The sequence below is a fragment of the Pteropus alecto genome, unplaced genomic scaffold (assembly GCF_000325575.1).
Source record: "Pteropus alecto unplaced genomic scaffold, ASM32557v1 scaffold95, whole genome shotgun sequence".
Taxonomy (NCBI): domain Eukaryota; kingdom Metazoa; phylum Chordata; class Mammalia; order Chiroptera; family Pteropodidae; genus Pteropus; species Pteropus alecto.
Genome location: NW_006441071.1, coordinates 15,559,907 through 15,581,085, shown reverse-complemented (window position 1 = coordinate 15,581,085; position 21,179 = coordinate 15,559,907). Strand labels below are relative to the sequence as shown.

At 38.9% G+C, this 21,179-nt stretch overlaps 1 protein-coding gene across 1 annotated transcript in view; it reads left to right on the top strand.

The window, feature by feature from the left end:
• DMRT1 (doublesex and mab-3 related transcription factor 1) overlaps window positions 1-21,179 on the top strand; it is a 90,839-nt gene that overhangs the window by 33,015 nt on the left and 36,645 nt on the right. Inside the window, exon 5 of the mRNA XM_006918398.2 lies at window positions 14,736-14,883. Within this exon, the coding sequence (XP_006918460.1) occupies window positions 14,736-14,883 (148 nt within the window). The remainder of the gene's footprint in view (window positions 1-14,735; window positions 14,884-21,179) is intronic.

Below are 21,179 nucleotides of genomic sequence, written 5' to 3'. Positions count from 1 at the left end.
AGAGTCAGTAATCTAAATTTAACATTCTACTTTGTCAAAATCTTTCAGATGGCAGATGATAGCAGATGGCAGATGGTGCATGACACACTAGTTCATTCTTGCTCTACCTGGAAGACCTGGGAAGGGAATGGCAGAGGTATTAGATTTCTTTGGAGGTCCCTTACCAAGGTCCCCTCTTGATAGGATAGCCAAGAGGAGACGGGCTCTCTTGAGTGGCAGTGTTGCCTGGTCTTAGAGGGCTGCCTCAGCCACTGTGTGCAAGGAAAGATTCCCCTGAGGGCAGGTTCTTATACCCCCAGCTTGCAAAGGTGGGAGGAAGAGACTTGCCCAGACTTTCTTTGTCCTGTGGGGGTTATGTAGTGTTGATGCTGTTCATGCCTTCTCTAGAACCACCACTTTCTAGACTGGAGAGAGGTGTCACTGTTCTGAGGCCCAGTAGAGATGCTGAGGCATTATTCAACCTATGAGTTCGTTTTCCTGGAGGACTGGGCTTAAGGCCTTCTATTTCCTAGCCAGTCACCGTTGATAATATATTCTCATATAACAAATTACTTTGCAGAAATAGGTCTTTCTCTGCTACCGTGGTTGGTGCCTATTCTTCTTAGTAAATAATAACACCAGTAGTGGTAGTTATCATTTGTTGAGCAGTGAATCTTCCCAGCATGTCTAGGGGGCAGATGGTATTGTCTTCTTTTTCCAGGTGAAGACATTGCACTCAGAGGGCCGACTTATCCATGGTCACACAGCCACCAAGCAGGAGAGCTGGAGTTTGAATCTATATCTTTCTGGCCCCAGAGTGTGTTTCTCAGCACTGTCCAGTTATACTTGGTCTGCAACAAACTCAGAGCTGTGGTAACGGCCATCAGTTAAGCACAAATACCGAGGCCCTCTTTAATTCTTTAGGGCTTGGAATTCCTACCTAAGTCCTTTGCTTTTCACTGGGGTTCTTCAACATTGCTGATTTTCTTCCTTCACTTGTGGAACTTGGAAATAAGCAAGAACTTCTAGAACAGTACTAATGTATGGTTATTTCAGATGACTGAGAATGGAGCTTCCAGTGCTTTCCTGAAATATGCCATCTTGGCCATTAGTGTTTAAAATATGCTGGATTCCTTGATATTTGGAAGTTGCTTTTTGAATTGCATACAAATTTTCTGTGAATGTGATATGTTTATCAGAAAAACACATCTAGGCATACTTGCAATGTGTGTATAACATAAAAAATGATCCTAACAATGGAGATGAGAGGGCTTTACCATATAGCGTCTCCACCCCTTCTAAGTCTGACATTTTATGAATCTGTGAATTAATCTTGTAACCAAATGTAAGCACAAACTTACAACCTTGTAGTCATGCCCACAAAAATTAGTTTTCTGGGAAATAAACTCTTACATGAAAAATACGAGAGCCAACATAGTCATTAGCTATCAGTTTGTAAAATGACAGTCCAGTGATCAGAACTGAAATGGCTCTTACAGAGTTCTAGTTCACACCACTCCCCCTTCCTGCTGCAGAGAAAACTGAGGTCCAGAGCTGGAGGGATTTGTTCAGCACCCACAGCTAGCTGATAGAAGAGCCTGGACTATAAACCAGGCCACTTTAGTCAGGGGAACAATATAGTGCGCTTTGAGGAACATGGAGTCTGGCACTTGAAGATCCATGTTCAATTCTAACTTGCGAATTAACTGTGTAGCCTTGAGCAAAATACTTAACTCTGAATCTCAGTTTTTTTGTCTGAAAAGTGGGCATAGTAGTAATTTCATAGGATTTTTGCATGGAAGCGTAAGGCAGTATAATAACTAAAGAAGATGATTACTGTGTGTGGAAGTTTCTGTGTATAGCGAGAAGTGTTGTGTCAATGTCAGTGGTAGTGAATTCATTTCATGAATCATTGTTTTCACTTGGCCTTGCTCTTTTCAAAATCTATTTAATGTTCAGCCTCTTGTTCACATGTATTTCATTTAGCTTCCTCAGATCCCGTTTGTAACAAGGTAGGGAATACATAAGGCACATTTTAGTTGTTATTAAAGGACTATGGCATGTGAACGTAGACCAAGTATGAATGTATATGGAATAATTTTTATCAGGGTTAGGCAAGAATTTGATCCAAGTAGGAAATATAAAACTGAAAGCATAGACAAAGATTATAATGGTACAAATATGTTTATTAAGATGCATATGTTATAAAGAAGTATTAATTAAACAGTGACCATCTACAGGTAATAATTACAATCAGTGTTTAAGGGATAGGAACTGGATGGCTCATCTTTTAATCAGAGTTGTTACAGCGGAGGTATAAGGAGCAGCGAGCAGGCCTTGCCCAGCGCTTGCTGTTTCTGCTGTTTCAGGAAGGTGCCTGGCTCTGCTCTTTGGACAATGCCTTCCACTAGGAGGCTAGGGGAAGCTTCCAGGAGAGGGCTAGTTGGGGGCTCCCCCTTGTTTGTTGCCATGCTTTTGTGTCTCCTTTGTGGAAGGTGTCCTGCAGCTGCACCTGGAGAGCACACCTGCTAGTCCAGGGTCTCCCAACCCCCAGGCTGTGGACCAATACCAGTTCACAGCCTGTTAGGAACCAGGCTGCAAAGCAGGAGGTGAGCGGCAGGTGAGCCAGCAAAGCTTCATCTGTGTTTGCAGCTGCTCCCCATCGCTAGCATCACTACCTCAGCTCCACCTCAGATCATCAGGCATTAGATTCTCTTAGGAGCACCAGTTCCTGGTACCAAAAAGTTTGGGGACCACTGCACTGGTCTCTTCTGACTGGATCTTTCCTTGGTCTGACACTGACTCGACTGGAAAGGCCTGAAACTTAGGCAGCTTCTCCTTTATCTACCTTCTTGACTCTCTGTTGCTAAGACCCTACTTCCCTCCTAACTCTTCACCCGAATGAGTCACCATTTTATGTTATCTTCCTTCCCTTGATGCTTTATGTATCAGTGTATGTTGCGGGAGCAGTGTGAATGTTTTTCAACAAAGAGCTCCTTTCCGATTCCTACAAAAAACCGACTCTAGTGGAGATCATAATTTTTTAAAGCTAGACTTAGAGATTAGTAGTGAGGGTATCGAATTATTTGCAAAAAGAAATTATAGAGGTGAGACTTCATGTAATAAGTCTCCCTATAAAATCAAGCGAGCTGCAAATAATTACTGAGCACCTACTAAGTGCAAAACTATATATTTGTATGTATGTGTGTGTGTGTATATATATATATATATATATGTGTGTGTGTGTGTATATATATACACACACACATACATACAAATATATAAATAGAGCAGTCTACCAGGTCAGTGCTCCAGAATCCTAAGGCTCTTTTGTGTTAATGCCCTGCATGCTGAGAGCTGCTTTAATCTCTCTAGGCCTGTCTCCAGCCTGTGGAGATTTGTGGCTCAATCATAGATTCCTGTCCTGTTGTGAAACAGGAATAACATTTGTGACACTGGAACAAACTCACGATGAATGGTTGGTTTCACTGACCAGCGGCTCAATTTCAGTTCTGCATTTAATTGCCTGCAAAAGCTGTTTATTGCCTTGTGCACTCCTCCAGGGCAACATTATCTCTTAAATAAACATGTTGTACCAAGTTGACAAGGGAGAGGCGGATATCAAGTGAACAGAAATAAATATGGGAGGACTCAGAGCTATACCTGGGGTCTCCTTTCAGCCCCTGTGGCAGGTGCCCTCTTGATTGCTTTTCGGAGGCTTGTGCCGCCAGATGTGTAGAGTCACATTCCTGCCACAGTTAGAATGTGGACAAATGACAATATAGGTGACTTTATTTCTTGAGTGGTTATTTTGGGCTCAGTCTGAAGTGTCTCATGATTTACTTATTCATTTATGATTACGTACCTCACTGGAATGCATTCATGTATTAAACATGGAGGTTTAATACATTTAAAACATTAAACATGGAGGTCCTGCTGTGTGCTAGGGATCTACTACTGAACCAAACAGACAAAACTGAAAAAGAGGTGTTCAAGGGAAGCTGCTCCTATCACCTGGAAAACTAGAAGGGAAGCTGGGGTCAGTCTAAGTAGACTTGGGTTTGAAACTGACGTAGAGGTGAGAAGGAAACCAGATTCTGGTGCCTTCACCTTAGAGCACGGAGAAGGGTGTCCCCCATGAACATTTCTGGGATGATCCTCCATCTTTGGCAGGCTGAGGGCCAGGCAGGGCACTTAAGAAAGCCTTTTGACTGCATGTTGGCTGATGTTCTTGAACCTATAACGAACAGCCGTTGACAGGGGGCTTGTTTTCATACTGCCTCCTTTTATTAGCATGGCTCAGCGTCAGAACAAACTGTTAGCTAAAAAAATGCTGAGAAGCGACTTCATGAGCATGTGCTTTGTGGGAGCAGCCACAGCCCCTCCACTTCTGTGCCCTGGTAGCTTCACATGAGGGTCCAGCAGTGAGAGGCAGTGGAGGGGAGGAGATATGAATTTAAGGTTGAAACCATTCCCAAGGAGACGATTATAATGAACAATCTATACAATTTAAAAACAGTTCATTTTAAAATAGTCTCAAATTTAAAAAAATGATATGTCAGGGAGAAAGCAGAATGTAAAATTAATTTCAATTTTTAAGATGAAGTAGGAGGTTTCAGATAAATATTTGTGCTTTTCTCAGGCTACCAGGCCGTACTGTCAGGTCCTTGGGATAATGTGCATTTATTCATCTTAAATATGCATTTGTTCACCTGGGTGGGTCTGCACTGAGAAAGTTTAAGTGACTTGCTTGAGGAATTACAACTGTAACGGAGAGCCAAGCTCCAAACTTCGGCCTTCGTACTCTTGGTCAGGCGCCCTCTCTATAAGTAACCTTGGGATCCTCTAGGCTGCTCACCCCATCCCATTGCCCATGTCATCGTCAGGTTAAACTGGCCCTGGCTTCCCTTTTCATTGGTCACTATCTGTTGCTAGACGGACACTGATTGGTATTTTCCTCTGGAAAGAAAAATGGACAAAGATTGCAAGCAGGCACAGAAGAGTTTATAAGAACACATTCAGTTTAAAACATTTAAAGCAATTTTTTTCTTTAGGAAAGAGTAATTAAAATAGATATGGTATTTGACTTAGGGTATTAGGGCTCAAAACCATAATTTGGTTTCTTAAAGAGGAATTATAGAGACATAAATTTCTATTGATGACTGAAAGGATTACAAGTTGTATTGCTATGAAGTGGTGTATTTTGTATCTGGCCACTTTTGTGAATTCTTGTAATTCTAATAATTTTATAATTGCTTATTTGGGGGTTTCTAGTTAGTCATTTCATAGCAAAATGTTGATACTGACATTTTTTCTTCTCCCTAAAAATAGTTCTAATTAATGTTCTTCAAGCATTATTCAGTTTAGGGATCAGTAGTTGATGCCGGTGTCATCTCGTTCCTTTTTTTACTGGGATTGTGTCTAGCAGTTCACATTTATTCTGTCTATTCTTAGGAATCTCAGGGAAACTTGGGTAAATCCTGGGTTATCCCACAGGTTTGTTTCCATTCTCACAGGAGTTCAGTTTGATCTGGACTGAGGGGAAAACCCTAGAAAAGGCTGGTGTACTCGAGGAACTGCTCCACAATGCGGTTGGAGGCAGAAAGAAATATATTATCAGTGTGTTGTGAGATTTTTCAATAGCATCAGGTTAGTAAATAATACAGTCATTTGGGGATTCTAATCTGCTTGAAAATTAGATAATTAGGTCACAGTTTTCGAAAGCTTTCAGATTCAATTTGGTTGGGCTAGTGGCCAAAATCTTATCTGTTTTCCTGTTGAGCTTACTTTTTTTCCTGTTAAGTAGATGTGAATATGATATAAAATTAGTTGCTTATCAGAATGTTTAAGTATGTGGATGAGTGATTATTAAATTTCTTGGGAGTCCATATTTCTGTGGCTTATTAAGTGTCCCTCAGGTGAATAAAGACCAAAATCAAGGCAATGTGTAACAAAAACTGATTTGCTCTTTTTTTTTTTTTAAACTATGTTAGGAATACAATAGTAGAAAAATAAAAAGCATAGAGTTACGAAAAATCTCTACCATATTACAGAGCATGTATAAAAACTCCTTCATGCATTCATTGATCCTTCATTTATCAAGTGCCAACTCCCTGCCCGGCTCTGAGCTAGAAGTACCAGTTCACAGTGGAGCGGATGAGAAGGAGTCAAAGGAAACTCTGAAGTGTGCAGTCGCTATTGTAACCAGAGCCTGTAGGTCTCCTGGGGAGAGCTGTGATGCCTTGTGGAAGAGTGGGCCCTGTGCTGTGGTGTGCTGAGGGGCGGGGTGAGATGGAGCAAGGACGAATATTTAATCACCGCTGTTTTTTAGAATTGTCATGTCACTGCATGGGAATAATCAAAAGCAGATCGACTTTTAGCGAATTTTATTATTTTAAGAAATTCTTTACAGAGTGCCCCGCCCTTATTGCCTGTACCCAAGACACATTGCTCTCGGTGCCCCCTCCTTGGTGTACCATGACCCTATGGGCATCACCCTGGAGATGCACAACCTCCTGACGGGGGGATTCATAAAAAGATTGAAAAAGAGGGGAAAAAAGATTACTTCCTCATTTCATTTTTTTAAATCACATTCCCATTTACAGACATTCTTTTTGGCATTTCCAAATTTTTATCAGCTACTAGTGAGATAAGGAAGGCAGGTAATAATAATTCCATGTCTGAGTAAGCAAATAAAACCAAAAAATGTGATGGAACATTCTCTCTCTCTCCTTTACTCCCTACTTCTGCGTGTGATAGTGACAGTAGAGGATCTTAAGTTGTTTTTTCAACTTTTTAAAATTTGGAAAGCATAAAATATTTAAAAAATGAATTTTTCTTTTAAATATCAAACAGAATGTTTATGTACTTGAAATATTTCAAGTGTTTAATGGGCAGGTCTTTCTGTCTCCCTCTTTGTTACCATCCCTGTCGTACCTTTGAAAGGGCTCAGAGTTATCTGGTAGCAAACCCAGAAGGGGGGCCCTCAAGTGTGACCAGCACACTCTCACTGATGCTTCCACAGTGGGGGGCCTCTGAGGGGAAGAGGAAGGGGAGATGGGACAGTTGTTGAACAGCTTTATGGTGCTAGGCGCTTCTTATCTAACATTTCACTTAACCCTTAAACACAGCCTGGTCAGAGATTGTTATCTCTTTACTTAAGATGTTTCTTAGTTTTCTTTGCATGAAGCCTTGAGAGGTACTATGCATTTTTTATATCTTATGATATATCATAACATTTTTTTAAGATATGAAAAAAATATTTTCAGAGACTTGACATGTTAGAGTCCTGTATCTTGATAGTATTACCCAAATTTAAGTTACTAAGCATATAGCTCTTAATCTTGGTTGTGTGCCTTCCCAGACACACACACACACACACACCACACACACACACACACACACACAAATATGCATGCACACACACGCACACACACACTCACATCTCTGTAATTAGGGAAACGATTTTTGGTCCTTCTTGTATTGTGGACTTAGAGGTGGACTCTGTCCATCACAGTTTTGGAGTGAGAAGTGCCTTCCGATGCCACTAGCTGTCCTTGAGTTGGATGTGCTCATCAGCAGTCACCAGCTTGCATTTGGATTTTTCATACCAGTTCAGGAGAAAGTAATGTTAATGTGTATGTGTGCTTACACTTAGAAGGTGGCCGCAGACAATCTCACCTTGCCCTCCAGGCAGTCTATCATGCTCAGTACTCATAAGATACCCTTCACACTGCTGATTTATGCTAAAAGTATCCTAATGTTTCTGACAGCTCATGTGTGACATGAATATAATCCATATTTCTTAGAGCAGCTAATCCAAGTGGCTTATTTCCCGATACTGCTGATAGGGCTATATCTCTTGGTGTCGCAGCCATTAAGATTCTGATGGTAACATATTGTTTGTGGGTCACTAGTTTTGTCTAAAACAGTAGGTTGGAACAGAGTAGCAAAGGTTAATTAAGTTTGTCCATCAAAATGGGAACAGATATGGATGCCTCTGATACTTCTGGTCCTAAAATCAAAGTTCCCAAATGTGCGGTTACAGGCTTCTTTTCTTCTCATTTTCAGACTATCGAAAAAAAAAATCTTATTTTATCTCAAAGCAGTGAAAACATGAGGAGTTGTTGAAAGCCAAAGACAGTTAGTAGGTCTTTATAACAAGCAGATATCTTAATTTAAAACCAGGTGGCTTGGTTTAGTAGACACTTCTGGGGTTCACTTGTTTTGAATTCTGCCTTCTCTCTGTCTAATCCTCTTGTGAGCAGCCAAATTATCTGATCTTTCTGAGCAGCTTCTTCCTATGTTAATGGTGATTACATTATGAGGACTCTGGGAGCTGACAAGTCTCTATAGTATCTCTCAATAAATACTCATTTTCTTCCTCTAAATTCTATTAGTCCTGTAGTCAATGACCAATATTCTCTCAGCAGTTATGTTAAGAATGTCACTGTTACAAGCCCCCTCCATCTATCTTAAGAGGTGTTGTATAATGCTTTCAGAGACTTGATGTGCTAGACTAGAGAATCCTATATCTTGATAGTTATTGAACAAATAACATCGTTTTTTTCATGCCATTTTCCACAAGCTCTCTTACTGAAGCCGTGTTTCCTGTTGGCTTTTATGCAAACAAGGCTTGCATTTCTGCCTGGCTTTGCATGACTTTAGTTGGGAAGGTAGAGTTTGTGTTTTAGATTTGTGAATTAGACAAATGTAAGTTTCTGACCCAGAAACTAGCAAATCTTGTATAGATTTGTGATAATGAGGAAGATGTTGGGATAGTCTCAGTTAGAGACTGTCTTCAGAGAGGCCACCCTTCTTTTGTGAATCCCTTGAAATGCATGGAAACCCTTTCAGCTTCCAGGAAAAGGAATCATTTTTAACATGTCTTTTTTTTTTTTACTATGTACATATTTTTAAAGTCCTTGCTTCCTTTTATTTGATTTACATATATCAATGTCTTTCAAACATTTTAGACCAAGACACACAGTAAGAATTGTTTTATATTGCGATCCAGTATATATTTATAGATACATAAACACAAAATGAAAATTCGATTAAAACAGCTCATACCCATACTATATGCGATGGATTCTCATATTTCTGTTCTATTTTATTTTACTAGGTTTCATTCCATTCATTTCCATACTGTTCTTTAAAAAAATATTCTGATTTACAACCGCTGAATTATTTTGGGGCCCACTAAATGATCACAGTGCTGCATTTTGGAAAACACTGTCTGGAAAAATAAACTTTAATCTATCAGTACCACCAATACAGATGGTAAAAACAACCAATTGAATGACAGAAGTTAAAAAATTAATTTGGGTTTTTTAAAATGTAGAAATAGTCACATCTTAAATGTTTTTTTTAAAAAAAGGACAAGCAAAATGGACCACTAATAAATACAGATGTAATCCTGATATTATATGGGGTATCCAACCCTTAGAGTTTATACAAGAGTCATGTCAGTCCCTATTCCATGCCCTGTCCAGCATTTCTGATAATTGGGGCGTGGGGAAGGCTTGCTTTATGTTCTAACAGTTAGTTTGTATTTCTGAATGAATTCCTTATTTTTCTGTGGTGCATATTATTGTTTTTTATTTTCTAAAAATCTGCTCTGAGCCGCTTTCCTTACATTAGCCTACCCACACAAGTGTTATATGACTTTTGCTGTGTCACAGGCTTCTGAAGCTTTCGGAAACAGGGTTTACAGCCTATGGAGGGGAGTCGGAGGGAGTTCATAATATAGTCACCAAAGAGAATGCAAGATGAGCATAGTGGAGGGAGTTGATGAAGTTAGGTGAGAGAAGACTGACGCCCAGATGGACAGGGAGGAAAGTAGGGGCTGACTGTAGCTGTAAGGAATCTGCTTGTGTCACATGACTCAGCATTTACCCTGTTACTCTCAAGAATCTCTGAAATGTGCATATAATAGCAATTATTTTTAGCCTATATATTAAAAGTGATCCTTTCTAGCTGTGACATGTGGCATCCCAGAGGATGAGTGAGGTGTGTATTTGAGGAGGTGAATGGGCACTTGCCTTTCGGGCACAACACCTGCACAGGTAAGGTCTGTGGGCTGGGACAGCTCTCAAGTGAGCATGGGAAAAGGTATCCCATTCAGATGGTTTGAAAAGGAACTTGTTAAAACTAAAGAAATCCTTTAATGAAGACAAAAGTCAGCCCCAGTCTTCACTCTTAGCATAACCAGGAGACTTAGGGTTCCACATCCTGTGAAGAAGAAGCCTGCCTTTTTATTAAAAGGCTTCTGTTTGTAAAACCAAAGGTTTGTCCCAAATATGACTTTTGCAGTTTAGAAGTTTGTAAGCAATATGTCAATGCCGAGGAATCTTCACACTATTTGTTTAAATATCAGAGTTTGCAATTAGGAATTTTATCCTATATAATCACTTTTCTCAGGAAGACCATTCTCTTTCTCTGCCAATTCAAATTCTTTGCAGCTGAGGCATGCTTTACCTGGCACAGCTGAGGCACAGCCATTACCTGGATGGAGTGTTCAGTTCAGTGACCAAATTCTCTTCCTGTCTGAAGCTTTACAGACAACCAATGAATAGTATTTAGGAATTTTTTAAAAAGGAAGTGGAGTCTAACATTTTTATATTTTGTTGGGATTTTGTTGTTACTGTAAAAAAAGTGACTGAGATATATAAAAAGGAAACCAACTGATGGTTCAGATTTATTGTGTTGTGTGTTCACAACAGTTTAATACAATAAAACCTGAAGCTCTTAGATTTTCCTTTGGGGTTAATACTAACACCACACACATTCTCTGGGAGTCCAGCTCCCATCCATTGGTCATATCCTGGTTTGGAGACTTGGGAGGGTAATAAGTATATAAAACATGTCTCTTGCTTGCCGGCTACCACATGTTAGTAATAATAGTAGTTATAATTCACTGGAATATGGGTTTTTAGATTTTACTTGGTTTGTTTAATTGAAAGGAATAAAAAAATCTTGAGAAGAAACAGCCAGCATTACATAAATGAAAAAAATTACACCCTTTCAGAACTGAACTATTCCTTTAATTTGTTTGCACCTTCTGCCCCTCAGTTGAATTTGCTGTTTTAGCGGGAGGTGAAGGGCTGAGCACAAGGGGATGGTAACATTAGGTTATTTTAAAGTAAGCTTCTCAGCCTTGGCACTGTTGAAATGTTGGCCTGGATAATTCTTTCTCGTCAGGACTGTCCGATGCATTGTAGGATGTTTAGCAACATCTCTGGTCTTCACTCACTATATACCAGTAGTGTCCCTCAACCCCCAACTATTATGACAATTGTCTCCAGACTTTGCCAAATGTCCCTTGGGGGACAAAGTGCCCCCAGTTGAGTAATGCTGGTTTAAAGTAAGACAACAACTTTCAAAGCTTTCTTTATTTACCCATTTCATCTAACCTGAAAGTAGCAGGACTGTGATTTTTTTAAGCTAGGAGCAAGAAGTGATTTAGAGTTTTAAATTGCTTTCAGCCACACCTCTTTTTTCTGGGCTTTGCGGGTGAATCATGATTCAGTTTTATGCTTCAGAGGTTTATACATGCACTTAGAAACACATAGAACTGTTCTTATATCCAAGTTGTCACATGGATAGTTATTTCTTGATAATTCTTTCAGTTGGAAGTAGCTCCAGTGATTGATGGCCTCAGTAAGTTCACATCTTAATAACCTCAGATGGAGTTTGACCCTTTGTATCATTTTCTTCTTTTGCTGGAAGTCTTTTATAGCTCAGTGGTCTTGGGGATTCATTGGAGAAATTGAATGTTTGAGTTCAGATAATTTGATTTCTATTTCCAAATAATCCTGTTATCTGATGCTTTCTAAAAGCAGAAAAGGAATTAAGGGGGAAAATAAACATGCACGGATTTGATATTTTGTTTATTTTCCAGTAAGCTTTAGTTAAAAGGAAAAGAAAAGAATTGTACAGTTCTTTTCAAATGATATACACAATGGGATTGGCAGCAGTTGGCCAGTTGATTTGTCAGAGTTAACCTTTCACATTTTTTAGTTAATACTGGGTATGTTGGGGTGTGGGAAATGTATAGGTAACTCTAGAACACTGGTTCTCCGTCTTGGTTATGATTAGAATTAACCTGGAAGTGGTGGAGCCCAGGCATCAGTGCTGGGTCTCCACTGCTCCTTATTCCAGTAAAGCTGTATTGGAATACAGCCATACCCAGTTATTTACCAATTGTCTGGAGATCCTGTGGCTTACAAATCATAAAAATATTTACTGTTTAGCCATTTACCAAAAAAGTTTGCTGACCCCTGTTGTAGACTCACAGTGAATATTTTTCAAATATTTTCAAAAAGGGGCTTTATACAAAATTCATGGTAAGAGGGGGAAAATCCAGCATTTTGCAGAACCTGCAGGCTCAAATCCTGTCAGTTTTCTTGTATACAGGGAAAATTGAAAAGCATTTTCCTTGAAGATACTGTCATACCAGGAGGAGGTATGACTAACTCAGTACCCAGAGTGGGGAGTCTCCACTATTTATGTTACGACACTTTGCCAGCACTTGTCTATTCATTCAGTATTCATTACTTAGACTGTGTAATTGACTTGAGGGAAGGCTGTAGAGGCAGAAATGGCTTTTTCACGCAAAGTCTTTGAGTTTATTACTGCTGCAACAATTCTAGATGGCGGCAGACCCCTGAAAAAATCCTTTAGCTGTAGGGGATCTCATGTATGAAAAGAATAATGAAAAATTTAAATTTAAAAAATTTAAAACAATGTTTAGTTCAGGTGGAAAATTGATCATTGTTAACAGTTGGTCAAAAGAGTTTTTTAGAAGGTCCTCCTTTGGGCATAGGCCCCTAAAGGCGCTAAGTATGAGATAAGATTATTTATTCCAGTCCCTTGTTACCAAAGTGAGATTATTGAACCAGCAGAATCAGCATCTCCTGGAAGTGTGTCACACTCTGAGACCCCCACCCCAGACAGGCTGAATCAGAATCCACTTTTTAACAGGATCCCCAGGCTGTTCATATGCATATTAAGAGCGCACTGCACTGGGAAGCACAGGTCTGATTGATAACTGGATCTATGCAGTAAAAACATCGTTGATCCCTCTTTAATGATTTCACAGCTCCTTAATGGCTCTCCTGACTTGGGCTCACTCATTAAGGCAGCCAATTTTTCCCCTTTGGCTGTTTCCAAGCATAACTTGCTTGCCTTCTTATTTAGTAAAGATTTATATGATGGTAGAAAATGAAAATTGGGTGATTGAGCTAGAAGAGATACTATTTCATATGCTTCAGAAAAATAAACTAGAAAGGCTAAAGAGAACTTGCCAGATAAAGTTTACTTGAAAGGTAATAATAAAGTGGAATGGAGTCTTCCTTGCTTCTGCAAGAAGAAATAATTCATTCATCAGAGCATATATTTGCACTGGGGAATGGTTGGGAGGGTCAAAAATGAACCCATTGAACATCTCAAATTAGCACATACAAATCAAGGAATGCGCTTCTCTACCAAACAGTGGCATAATATTCAAAGTACATTTCTGCCTATATTATTTGGGAAATTGTCCAAAATTTGGATGTTCATAGACAATCTTGAGGAAGTCCAGTATCTAATTTTACCCTGCCATGCTCTGTCAAGTTAGTATTATTTTCTTTATCAGGTAAGTGGCTTTCTAGAAGTTTGATTGAAAAATGTGATTTCGAAATTATTCCTTAATTCTTGAACAGAATTGGTGTATCCTAAACATTCGTTTTGATTGGCTTTTTTGGGTAAAGTTAATACCATCTAAATTTAATATTTTTAAAGCAGTATAAATAAAGTCTAGATGTTTTCTTTTCTGTAAAGGTGTAATGTGTTTTATGTTCAGTGTTTGTACCAGGGTCTGTGCAAGAAACAACAATTCTAAGTGTTCGTGGAAGTGGCTAGGAAAATGGAAATGGTGTCCCCTTCTAAGCCTGCAGATCCTATCTCCTTAGCTTTGAATGAGAGATCTAGAAGCTATGTGAACTGCTCCTTACATAAAAGCTGCCCTATGGTCCCAAAGGTCTGATTGTCAGAAAAAATGCATGACTGCTGCATGTCAGCTGCTCACTGCTGACAGTGTGTGCTTCCTTCTGCCTTCCCTTTGTCTTCCAGCTCTCAGTCCATGTCCTATTAGCAGAATTCAGATCACCTCCAGAACCCTGGTGACAGGAGTCTGGGAAGCAGAGATACCAGATTTTCGTCCCTTGTTACAAGGAAAAGCATAGAAGGGGTGTGGGAATGGATTCTGAGTGACAAAATCCAGGACAGCATCATGCTAATGACAACAGCTTATTCTAATATGGTATTCACATGTCGTTTTAAAAAAAATATTCTCTATATGAACACCATAAGGGTTATAACTAATGCAAGATGCCAGTTTTAAACAGGAAGAAATGTGAAGTTATATAACTTGCTGTTCCTCAAACAAGCTAGTCAGTGTTACAGTGGATTGTGTTGGCTCCTAAACTGCACTCTCTCGTCTTTCCTGCCCTTTTCTCTTTAGTACTTGTGAATCAAGCATCACATGACCAGATGGAATTTTAAGGGTGCCTTATCAGGGACCCCAAGCTTGAAAAGGCAACCCGTGATGCACAGTTCTAGTGTTTTCAGGGTCAGTACACTGAAAGGCGTATTCATGGTTGAGGATACTTCCAACTTAATAGGCTATTCCCTTCATTTAAAGAATTAGGTAATTCTTGTAATGATTGTAAAATGCAACCTTGGTTTCAATATATTCTTTCTTTTTTCTTAAGCAAATGAAAACCGTGGAGAATCGCCATGCAATGAGTTCCCAGTACAGGATGCATTCTTACTACCCGCCTCCCTCTTACCTGGGCCAGAGCGTGTCCCAGATCTTCACCTTTGAGGACGGCCCTTCTTACTCAGAAGCCAAAGCGAGTGGTAAGTGTCTGGTTGCACAGACTGGATTGGGGTGGAGAGAGGATGAGTATCCAGCACTGGGTGTCTGACTCTCTAAGGGTTTACCAGTTAGGAGTTGTTGGAAAGTTTATTGTGTGACTCTTAATATTTATGGTATTTTGTTATACAATGATTTTGCTTTAGTAGATTCTTGATATCATGTTTCTTTTTTCTGAATACTCGGAGCAACAAGAAATAAGACCAGATACTCTCATTAGAAGCTAAAAATGTGTTTTCTAGAGGATCGCAATGAAATATAGGGGCACTTTAAATGTGGTGTGAGTCTTGATATTTTTGCTAAAGTGAATTTCTGTATATTGAGTACTCATTTCCCAAAACTTTTCCATTTTAAATTTGAAGGTGTATTTATCTTTTGGGGGAAGAAATAAAATAACATAATAAAACATTTTTGAGTACAATAGATCTGAGAGTTTATGTAGTAGCATTGCAAATAACTGATATGATGGCTTTAAAATAAAAAATGATTGTTTAATGAACCAAAGCACTTTGAAATACACAATTGCTCACTTCAATTTTAACCTTCTCCTCAACATTTACACCATCATGATAGACAAGCCTTTTATGGTGCTATGTTTCCAGGCCCTCTTTTCCAGTTCTTTATATTTAAGCATCATCTTTTGAACTAGGAAAGTGAGAAACATATACAATTAAGGCAGTAAGTAGAAATCAGGGTAATAGTGAATGACTTGGTAGAGAAACTTACTACTAGAACTTACCCTGTACTAAACGTTTATTTTTTCAATAGCTTGACTTTCTACAAAGTCAATAGCTTGACTTTCTACAAAGAACTTGCTTCTTTGTAAAGTTAGTGCTTTGAGAATGAGAATCAGAACCAAGCTTTGATTTCCAAATTCAGAACAGTGAAGTCTGAAAAAGCCGGGCAAGTTATGCTTTATTTATCATACTAAAATAAAATAAGAGATTTCATTAATAGGGAATATATAGATCAAGAGAACTGATCAGTTCGAACTGCAGAAAGACTGAAATACACATTGTTGATTGTACTTTTTTACTAATTATTTTTTGTCAGGAGTGGACAACACAACTCTGTATTATAAATATTTATACCATATAATATATGCCCATATAGTCTTTCTTTCATACTGCCTTTGATTCTATATATTTATCTGGATCGTAAGCTCCTTAAGGACAGAACACATTTTATATACCTTTTCATCTGTTATGATGTCTTTTATTTGATATTGAGTGAATTAATGAACAAATAAATGAATATATGAATCAGGTATTATTTTTAAGTAGCTTGTTCTGTAAGGAAACATAATCCTGAAAGGTCAAAATCCTTATTGTTTCATGTACAATTTAGAGATGAAGCAGTTAAAGAAATGTTTGTTCATACAGAAAATTTAGCAATGAAATCTACTTTCAGGAAGAAATTGCCTGAGCTTCTTTCTCCAGGAATAATGTAATATTTTTTAGAAGCACTGGCATTCTTGAGTCAAAGGTGTAAATTTGGAGGAAGACAATAAGACAAAAAGATAAGAGGAAATTTATTAGAGCAGAGGAGAATGAATTTGGAGCGGAGCAGCAGGCATTTGAATTTATGACAGAAAAGAAAGAGACTCAGAAGGCAAGAGGTTACAGTCCAGTAAAGAGACCAGCTGTACCAGCGTTCATAGGGAAAGGCCAAGAATAACACCTAGAATTTCTCACATCTTTTCTGGTGATATGTATATTTGAAAGTGTGGTGTGAAGAAGCCCCAGATTTAACTTTCCAGTACCCCTCACTCACTAATAATTAATCAAGAGGGTCAAGCTTCGAACATGACAGAGTTAGCTAGGAAGCACTACAGTGAAATTGCAGTATTACCTACTTTGGAATTGTCATGGAGACAGAGAATATGAATTAATAGAAAATCCAAATCTCAGCTAATTTTTTTTTTAAAGAAATGTGGCTTTATGAGTTTCAAATGTATGGTATTATGGGCTCTAGATTGTATGAAATTTTTATAGTGCTGGTGGGAAGGGAAGAGTAAAGAGAAAGTTGTGTTTGGATGTCCACAAGGACACCCCACGTGTCATCTCTTGGGGCATTGGATCCTCAGTTTTATCATCAGCCTAGATATAAGTAGAGAGCTCTTCGGGGACAAGTTAGGACCTTAAGTGGGGCTGAGGCTAGTGGCAGGGTGTTGTGGGTGGGGTTGGGGACATCAGTATATTCATTTGTGAGAGGTGGCAAAGGCTGGCTGATAACCGGTTACATTTATCAGTTCTGTCAAGTTCGAGTTGAGATCCTTGGGTTGGTTGTGTTAATAAATAAGTTATGATTTGTAAGTAAGGACTTGCCAAGATTACTCTAAGTAAGGACTTTTAAGTAATTCAAAAAACTGTTTTCAGTAGCTTTAATGTTTTCTTTAAAGTATAAATTTGTCCATTTATTCAGTTTCATTAAAGAGAAGCTTAACCTCTCTTTATGATCTGAAGATGTGAGTCCAAGTTCAATGTTTTCCTCTGATTTTGCTGAAGATTGAAACATAGAAATAGAATATAGGGGGGAAAAGAATTACAGGAAGAGTTTTTCTTTTGCCATGTTGCTGTTTGTTTTTGTTTTGTTTTTGTAAAAAGGCTAGGAGCCATTTTTTGTCCTTTTTATATCCTGAAAAGCATTAGGAAGTAAATCAAAGAGATGGCAGGGCCCAGTCAAGTAAGACTTTGTAAACTATTGCAAGTACTTTGGCCTTTATTTCAAGTGAACTGGGAAGCCATTGGAGAGCTTCCAGTGAAGGTGCTGCATGTCTGCCTTGTGTCTTTTAAAGATCACTCTGGTGACTATTTAAGAATAGACTGTAGGGATGCAAAGTAGAAGCGTGGAGACCAGCTAAAAAGCTACTGCAGTAATTCTTGCAAAAGATGGTAATGGCTTTGTCAGGGTGGAAGTATGGTAGTGATAATAAGTGGTTGAATTCTAGATTTGTTTTGAAACCAACATGATTTGCTGATGGATTTGGAATGTGTCAGGAAGGGAGGAGTAAAGGATAATTCCATAGCTTCTCACCTGACCAGGTAGAATATTGGAATTTCCCTTTATTGAGGTAAAGAAGACCATATGAAAAACAGGTTTGTAGGGATTAGGAGTTTAATTTTGCACTTACTAAATTTGAGATGTTCACGAGTCATCCAAGCAGATTGTGAAGTAGGAATTCGATGTATGAAGTCTGAAATTGAGAGGAGAGGTGTCTGCTAGAAATAAGAACTTGAGAGGTCAGTTCATAGTTGTTATTTGAAGTCAATATGATGATATTCCCCTAGAGAAGTGAGTGTAGATGAGAAGAACAAAGGACAAAGGCTTGAGTCCTGGGACCCTCCAGTGTTAAGAGCTCTGCTAGATGAGGACCAGCAAAGGAGAGCGTAATAAGGAGCAGCCTGTGAGGTAGGAGGAAAACTAAGGGTAAATGGTATTTTGGAAGCCAAGAAAAGAAAGTATTTCAATGAAAGGAGTCAAATAATGCTGGTCAAATGAGATGAGGACTGAAATTGACCATGGGCCGCTCCGAGGTAGAAATGATTGATGACCTTGATGAATAGCCACTTTGGTAGGGAGGAGGTACATGGGAGAAAAACATTGGGGCAGCTCTTTAAGGAGTTTTGCTGTAAGAGGGGACAGCTCTTTAAGGAGTTTTGCTGTAAGAGGGGTAGTGAAATAGGGCACTAACTAAAGAAAGAGTTGAGTTCAAGTAATGTCCTTTTCTCTTTTTTTAGAGAAGGAAGATATTATAATAGGTTTGTGTGCTGATGTGAGTGATCCAATAGAAGGAAAATTAGTTTGTGCAAGGTGTGTGTCGGGGCACAGCTGTTAGGGACAGTGGCAGTGGCTCTGGGCAAGCAAGGTGGGATAGGATCTAAGGCAGTGGTTCTCTGAGTGGGGGCCACAGGCTGGCGTGGGTCTGCGGATGCTCTGTTACTGGTCTAAGAGGAGGTAAATAGAAAAATTAAGAGTAAATAAAAACTTGTAGCAGCTTGACACAGCAATTTTATGTCTGTTGAATCTAATAAAAAAATTGGGTCTTGTATTTTTTGTCTTCATCTTTCTAGCAATTTATTATTTTATTGAAGTAAGATACACCTAACAAAATTAACTAGTAACCATTTTAAAGTGCGAAATTCAGTGGCATTTAGTATAATCACAATGTTTGCCAACCATTACCTCTTTCTAGTCCCAAGGCATTTTCATTACCCCAAGAGGAAACCGCATGTCCATTAAACAGTCACTCCTGTTTTCCCTCTCCCGGCTCCTGGTAACCATGAATCTGCTTTCTCTCTCAGTGGATTTGTCTATTCTGGATTTTCATGTAAATGGAATCATACAATCTGTGGCCTTTTGTGACTGGCTGCTTTTACTGAGCATAATATTTTCAAGGTTCATACAAGTTTTAGCATCTATCAGGACATCATTTCTTTTTATGGCCTAATAAGATTCCAAAAAATACCACATTTTTTAAATTTATTCATTAATAAATAATGAATATTTATTGATGGACATATTTATTGTTCACCTTTTGGCTATTTGGGTAGCATTGCTGTGAATATTCTTGTATACATCTTTGAATACCTGTTTTCAGTTTTCATGGGCATATATCTGGGAATAGAATTCCTGGACCATATGGTAATTGCATTTAACTTTTTGAGGAACTGCCCAACTGTTTTCTACAGTGGCTGTACTGTTTTACATTCCCACCACGGAGTATAAGGGTTCCAGTTTCTCTTGCCAACACTTGTTATTTTCCATTTTTTAAATTATGATTCTGGTAATTCATTGTTATTGTATTTTGTAAAACTATCAGACCATGGTATATTGGAAACTGAAAAAAAATTTAAAACAAAACTGATTCCTCCACACAGATAGTTTGAGAAACACTGACCTAGTTCCCAAGTGAGGGTTGGCTTATGTAAGAATGTGGACAGTTCATAGTAACAGATACAAGTTGTTCAGGAAGTGGTGTTAGAAGCATCCTGGAAATAATGCTTCTTCTACTAGGAATGAAGCTATAGATTGCATAGTAATACTTCTATGTTAATAGATGCACACATATCTACGGGTAAGTGCCATTTCATATCTGTAAATAGGCATCGCTCTACATATTGAATTCTTGAGTATAAGTTCTTGGAGTATATTGGGGCTGGCCAACTCGCACAAAAAAGGTTTCGATTAAAATGGGAAAGATAAACATACTTTGATCTTTTTATTTATTTATTCTGTGATCTCGATTTAAAAGTTAGAAATGGTATACCCTTCTGGTTCTTTGGCCTCTTCTGTCTCAGATACAGCAGGAGACCCCTATGCAAATTCGACCTTCCTTAACATTCAGCCTCTGCTCTTTCTAGAAGAAGGGAACACACATTTGCTGTTAATGTATTATTTATCTAAAACACATAGGATGTGAGGTGAAGTGCAAAGCATATACATTTCACCCAAAGGTCAGATGGCCAAGGTCAGTGGAAGGGCCTGAGTTGAAAGCCTCATGCTCCTTCTGTGATGTCTGGGCAGCTTGCAGAGGCCTATGCATCTCAAACTACGAGGTTTGAATCCATTCAACATTAGCAATTTGTAGGCCAGTGAATCTAGAAGTGCTTGATTTCACTGATGGCATATGCTCCCTCTTGCAGTGGTCATGACTAAATGCAGAATGGTTAAGCTTTCATTCCATGAAATGAATTTGCTTTATGCTACATGTTAGAGTTAGCTTTTAGCAAAAAAACTCATCCAGCCAAACCTCCCAGTTTTGCAGGTGAGAACAGAGGTTGTGCTGCCTGTTGGAGGCACCCTCAGATCTCCTCACTCACGGTCCAAGATGTCAGTGCTGCCTGTTATGTGAAGTGATGTGACATTCTGTCTTAAGTGGCTGGTTGGGGCTGAGATTCTGTGCTTAGCATCTGAAAGGAGCTGCGACTCACCAGCTGTGTAGTCTTGGGAGTATCGGACACTTTTCTGAGAGTTCTGGTTTCCTTACCTATTGAAGGAGTGTGAGGAGGTGGACCCTGTCAAACCCACACAGGTGTTATGAGGATGAAATCGTGTCCCTTATGTTAACAAGCTCTGTAAATAAAAAGATGCAACAAGAGATGGCAGGATACTATTACTTTTTACCATTCCTTTCTGCCAGGATTGTGTTGACGTTTCAGGCATTTCTTCTTGTCAGGGAGAAAGATGTTCTAGAAATGTTTTAGAGTCTTGCTCAGACAGGAAGGAAAGCAGGCCAAAGAATCCGAGAGCTGCTTTTGTTTATGTTCTGCTCTGAATT